This window comes from Cariama cristata, unplaced genomic scaffold (assembly GCF_000690535.1).
Source record: "Cariama cristata isolate BGI_N322 unplaced genomic scaffold, ASM69053v1 scaffold20564, whole genome shotgun sequence".
Lineage (NCBI taxonomy): Eukaryota > Metazoa > Chordata > Aves > Cariamiformes > Cariamidae > Cariama > Cariama cristata.
Genome location: NW_009614950.1, coordinates 26,743 through 32,742, shown reverse-complemented (window position 1 = coordinate 32,742; position 6,000 = coordinate 26,743). Strand labels below are relative to the sequence as shown.

The 6,000-nt window shown below is 37.8% G+C and overlaps 1 protein-coding gene across 3 annotated transcripts in view; it reads left to right on the top strand.

Annotated features, from left to right (window-relative positions):
* The window catches only part of TAOK1 (TAO kinase 1), a 34,415-nt gene that overhangs the window by 7,104 nt on the left and 21,311 nt on the right, over window positions 1-6,000 (top strand). For all 3 annotated transcript variants that reach the window (XM_009699628.1, XM_009699629.1, XM_009699630.1), the window contains exons 3-7: window positions 386-487; window positions 1,863-1,908; window positions 2,802-2,898; window positions 3,685-3,798; window positions 4,585-4,676. In XM_009699628.1, the coding sequence (XP_009697930.1) occupies window positions 386-487; window positions 1,863-1,908; window positions 2,802-2,898; window positions 3,685-3,798; window positions 4,585-4,676 (451 nt within the window). The remainder of the gene's footprint in view (window positions 1-385; window positions 488-1,862; window positions 1,909-2,801; window positions 2,899-3,684; window positions 3,799-4,584; window positions 4,677-6,000) is intronic.

The window sequence follows — 6,000 nt, the reverse complement described above, 5'->3', positions numbered from 1 at the left end:
GGACACTTGTCGTCCACATCTCTTTCAGGTTCGGATGTATGTTTGATATGACAACAGAAATTATAACCCTCAAAAAAGGGTTGCTTCTTTTTTGAGGACTTACTCAGATGTTAAGTGTTTATCAGTATATTCTATGCACACATATAAATATAAAGTATTACATTGATGAGAGATCCTTACATACAGCCTAATCAATCAACAAGTTATTTTGTAGATCTGTTGAGGAGTTAAGCAGTGAGCATCATGGTGTTGATGTAAATTATTTCGATTTGGAACCTTGAGATGATTTTGCCTCTTAAAATAATTAAATTACATGCTAACTTAACAACAACCAAAAAAAAAGTAGTAACAGTTTTATAAAGTCTTTCCCTTTTATTTTCTACAGAAATGGCAGGATATTATTAAGGAAGTCAAGTTCCTCCAAAGAATAAAACACCCTAACAGTATAGAATACAAAGGCTGCTATTTGCGGGAGCATACAGCATGGGTAAGCATCTGCTGCACTCTGCACTTCTCTTGCCTTGGTTACGGGCACTTTAAAATATCTCCAGCTGACTTTCAAGAGACACCTGAACACTTGCATTGCACAGACTCAGATGAGAATAACTGAGGACCTTACAGATGCTCAGCAGAACGGAATGTAGTTTTTGGAAACAAGATTTAGGGAAATTTTCCCTTTCACTTGTGCTGTTGTTCTAGTGTATTTAGCTTGATGGACTGAGTATTTGAAATAAATAATAATGGAGCCAGGGGAGAGCGGGGCAACAAATTTATCCATCGCTTTTCTTGCTGTAAGGAAAGGTGAGAATTTCACTTGTACTGCCTGGGAGGCAAGTATGGGAACTTTATTAGATACTTGCAGGTCATTTAACAATGTATTTGGTATGCCACTGAGTATTAATGGTTCATTACTTTACAGGTTGACCGAATATGTTCCAGAAATAAGTGTTCAGTTGTACTTTAATGGAATAGGTTAGAATTATCCTACTGATAATTGTAATTAAAGTATATTTTGAGTCATTAGTATTTCTATTCTTTAACTAAATTCTTCTGTTGTATATTGTTTACTTCTGTTGTCATTTTTCTGTGTGTGTCCAGGTGACAAAACCAACTAGCTGGTTTTATCTCTGGCTGTCAACTCCTAGTTAATTTCTTACATTTGATTTAAACAAAGAAAAAAGAAAACCAACACACACACCCCCCCCCCGCCAACTAAATTTGGGTTATTTGAGTTTGTGTGCATAAAAATGTGTGCGCAGGAATAGATGCGATTGGCTATGAAGAGGAAGCATTTTGTCAAACAAAAAGTGTGATGTACACCTCTCACTGACAAAGTTTTTGTAGTACAATACACTAAAGAAATTGTACTGTTGAACTAATAGTTGAAATTGTGAGTACTGTTCATGTATTAGCTTCAATAAATCTGTAAGACAATGTTTTAGTTTCTTTTTTTGAAATCTGGCTGGGACAAAATCTTAAGTAAATCCCTAAGTAGCCCTTTAATACTCTGATAAGCTTGTTAAGTGCAATTTAACATTCCTGTTAAGTACGTGCATATAAAATAAGATATGTAATACAACACATAACTGGTCATAAATATGCTTTTGCATTCCTCATAGGTTTTATTGCTTGATATCTTATGCAGGAAGACTATGCTAATTCCAGTTAGAGCTATCCTTGTGGGAGGGGTCAGTGTGGCAGTGCTAGGATGGGGCTTATGTTACAAGCAATACTTGTTTTGTTACAGCAGTCTGCATTGTGTGCACCAGTGATTATTTCAAGATTTCTCCATAGAAATCTAGAAAACATTAATTTACTAATAGAGATTTTTCTAACAACTATTTTGATTTCTTCCCATACAGCTTGTTATGGAATATTGTTTAGGATCAGCATCAGACTTACTAGAAGGTATGTCACGCACGTTTATTTGATTGAAAGTCAGAGTATAGTACTGAAGTAGGAGGTTACAGCATCACAGAATTGTTCTTGAGTATATAGTTTTATTTGGGAGCAGAGTGTGTGTGAACAGGTGCGGTTTTTCAAATTCTTGCATGGCTGTAATGTTTTTGCTGTAGAATATTGGCTTTCCTAGGTGCCTGGTTTCTCCTTGGTTTGTATTATTTTAAAGTTGTGAGTCAGCTATTTATTTTCTGAGTTTTAGGTTCTCCTGTCATGACAGTTCAAGATCAATTTCTGAAAACCCTTGCTGTTGATCCTAATGCTTACTAACATCTGTAGGCCTATTGACTAAAATAGCACTGCAGCAGTATTAGGGTTTTGCTTGATGAGATCTTCTGTTAAATGGTCATTTTTCTATCAGGCTTCTTGAAGTGAACTTTCTTGAAGATATATGTGTGGCCAGTAAGTTGTTCAACTCCTTTCCTTGCCAGAAGCATTTCAGGACAAAGGGCTAAGCTGCCGGAGAGTCATCTGTATTGCTACAGTTTATTCATGTGTGAATTGTAAAGTTCTAGCCTTTGGGATTTAGCTTCAGTAATGGAAAATTGGAATATTGAGTCTCAAATAGGTGTTTGGGAGAATGGTCACAGAACTGACAGGAATGTAGTTTATGGTTGCAAAGTAGTCTCTTTTTGATAGCAAATAGCTGCTGGTTTACAGTTAGAAGATTACATCTCATGACAGAATGTATGCTGTGAACTATTTTTACATTTGCTTCTCATACTGAACCTAGTAAGAATGAGCTTTTAGTATTTTCTCTCTGTTTACATTGTTAACAGTACTCGCATGGTGCAAACTGCATTGTTTTTAATATTGAATTTCAAATAAATTCTTTCCTTAAGTTCATAAAAAGCCATTGCAAGAAGTGGAAATAGCAGCAATTACCCATGGTGCTCTCCAGGGATTAGCATACTTGCATTCTCACAATATGATCCATAGGTAAGTGGTTATACTTTTGCTGTCTCACACACTTACAGGTAATTTATTTTGTCAACTGTATCCCCTTCATCCCAAGTTTAGTATTTGTAAGCAGAGATTTTCTTTTCGCAGTGCCCATACGGTCCCAAACTAGTGATTTATAGTAGTCAAATACTAGCAAACTATGTATCTCCACATGCACTATCTTTTACAGCTGGTGTTCATCATTTCTGCAGAATTGCTTTAAATCTGCTAAGCTTTTCAATACTTGATACAATGCTGATTGTTCCCTGAAGGAGTGAATAGCAAGGCAGGCTGTGTTCACCTAAATAGTTTGTAGTAACTGCAAGGCAAAGATTACTGGGGAGGGAAGAGCACTAATACTCAAAAAATTAGTTTGACATGAACACACGTGTTGAGAAGCACACAGTAAGTACAGGATGCAAATGTTCTTTGTGTTTAAAGTACCTGCTGCATTTTAGTAGGATGAAGGATTTGAATAGTTACATTATTAGGACTTTCTGAAAAACATTTACAAAGTACATAGTTGGTTGAGAAGGTTTTACTGAACTATGTATGAAGCTTATCCAGGTGTGCCATTTTAAGTTGATTTTTAAGACAAACTAGATTCCAAGTTGAAGTGCCATGTTAAGCAATTAACCTAAAGGTTAAAGATTTTTGTATTTGGAGGAAATGTGGGTATTCTGCAGCTTGAACATGTGAATACTGGTGTATTTTGTAGTCTGTCCTATAGAAGGTTTTCTTGTTTGGAGAGGAATGATACTGACACTTGTATTCTGTAACCAGAGATATCAAGGCAGGAAACATCCTGCTGACAGAGCCAGGACAGGTGAAACTTGCTGACTTTGGGTCTGCTTCCATAGCATCTCCTGCCAACTCATTTGTGGGGACGCCATATTGGTAAGCCAAGAGTTTTATGCATTTCTGACTTTGTGAAGTAAAAGGATCGTTTATTGGATATTTAACATACTTGGGCTTTATTGGAGCTAGCTTTGGAATCTTCTGGTTGTGGTAGTGATAACACGTACTTTGGAAAGAAAAAAAAAAAAAGATTAAATAGTAAGTAGACTCTGACTTCAAGAAATTGTGAATCCTTATTGTTTGTAGTTCGCAAACAGTAATAAAAATACTTTGTTGTTCTACTTAATGCTGACTTTAAGTGGTAGAGGTGGGATTGAATCATCTGTAATACATTTTAATCCCTCCCCCCAGTGGTTTTAACAATGCGTATGTTCTCACTGCGTCTGGTTGTTGAAATAACTGAAGTGTTTTTTCTTTCATAGGAAAGGCCAGGTTCATTGAACAAAACCCTTTGCAGATCCCTTGTATGCTTTTGATCTCTTACACCTAATCTGTGGTGTTTACACAACTGCATGCTATAGTTATTTCACCAGAGCTGGCCAGCCAGCTGAACTATTGGAAATGTGGGAGGGCGAGAAGGTGGTGATACTCGTAAATGGAGAGCTGGGCAAAGCACAGGAGAACGTCGTGCAGCCTCTCTACAGGCTCATACTAGTGTGGGTGCCTGGTCTTTGTTCCCAGTATCCCATGTTCATGCCTGATACCTTGGGAAACGATTTGTTTATAGTAGCTGAAATCGGTGAAATAGCCTGTTTCATTGAAATACTGATGATGATAATGTGTTCCGTTGGCCAGAATTTTATGAGCACCAATTTCCTATTTTAGGATGGCCCCAGAAGTGATTTTAGCCATGGATGAAGGGCAGTATGATGGCAAAGTAGATGTTTGGTCTCTTGGAATTACCTGTATTGAGTTAGGTAAGTTACTTTCTTGGAAAAATTATAAAATGTATTTATTTAATACCTAGAACGTACTCAGCTGAATCACAGTGCAGAAGATCTATCCTTCCTTCCTTGTCCTGGTTTCTCTGGGACTTGAGCTTTAGAGAAGAGAGCTAAGTGTCCTCTCTAGAATTCAAGACCAAGTCTCCAATTTGATGTTTATTGAACTGATGTTTTCACTACCCGAAGAAAAAGAGTTATATAGACAAAGAAAATAGCCAAGCTATATCACTAAAAGTGTTCATGTTCTGTGGGAGAAGCAGTTAAACTGTTTTTCTTTTCAGAAGTTATTTACTGAAGCTTTAGAAATGAACTATTAAAAGTACCAGTGTGAAAATATATTTAATAATATAAGTTGATATTTTTTGCATGAAAATTTAAGGTACATTAACAAGTCCTTCAGTAATGAAGTTTTGGATAAGTGGACAGTCTCAAAGCTATATTCGGTGTATGTTATCACTTGTGAATGGATTTGGCTGGAAAATACCTTCTTTTTTTAAAAGAAAAAGGTACAGAATAATCCAGTTTTGAAGTGGTAACCTATAAATCAAACCCAAAAGAAATGACAGCATTGCCATTAGAAAAGACTCCTTAAAGCAGAATGTCAGTTTAGAAGGACTGTGTTAGTATGGCATTCTATTTTAATTTAACATGTAATATTTTCTTGGAACAGAAGTACACTCATTGAAGCACAACATCATGCACAGCACTACTCAGATTTTAGTCAGGATCCAGCTCTCTAGAAGCACTTAGCTGTAAGTTTTTCTGGGGATGGTGAGGTTCAGTGCTGCTCGTTGCACCTGAGGCTGTCCTACCATCCTTGTCAGATCTCATTGCTCCTACTCCAAACCGACCTCGGCGGAGGAGCAGCCCAGCCGGGCAGCGAGAGCACTCAGGAACACACTAATCCATGTGAACTGCACAGTTTAGCTAAAAATGCAGTCTGGCATTCCAAACTGTCAACTTCATTTTCTTCCCGGACGTGGAATAGAGTCTTTCTTCAGAGCAGAGATACTTTTTTTTTTTTTTTTTTTTTGGGTTGCCAATATAAAGCCAGTTGAAGGGGTGTGGCTGTCATGACAGAATCCTGCTCCGAGCGGAGTAAGGAGCCTTGACTGGCTGCAGCGCTCCAGGAATGCAGTGAGCTCATGGCCACCACACCCCCGGCTGCCTTCCTGCACGCTGCGTTTTTGCAATGTGAAGCGTTAGGCTTCGTCTATGGCTTCTAGCGTGGTGGGAGGTGAGACTAGGTCAGGACGGTACAGCGTTGTAGGCTGGGTCGGAGTGGTTATCTCATTTG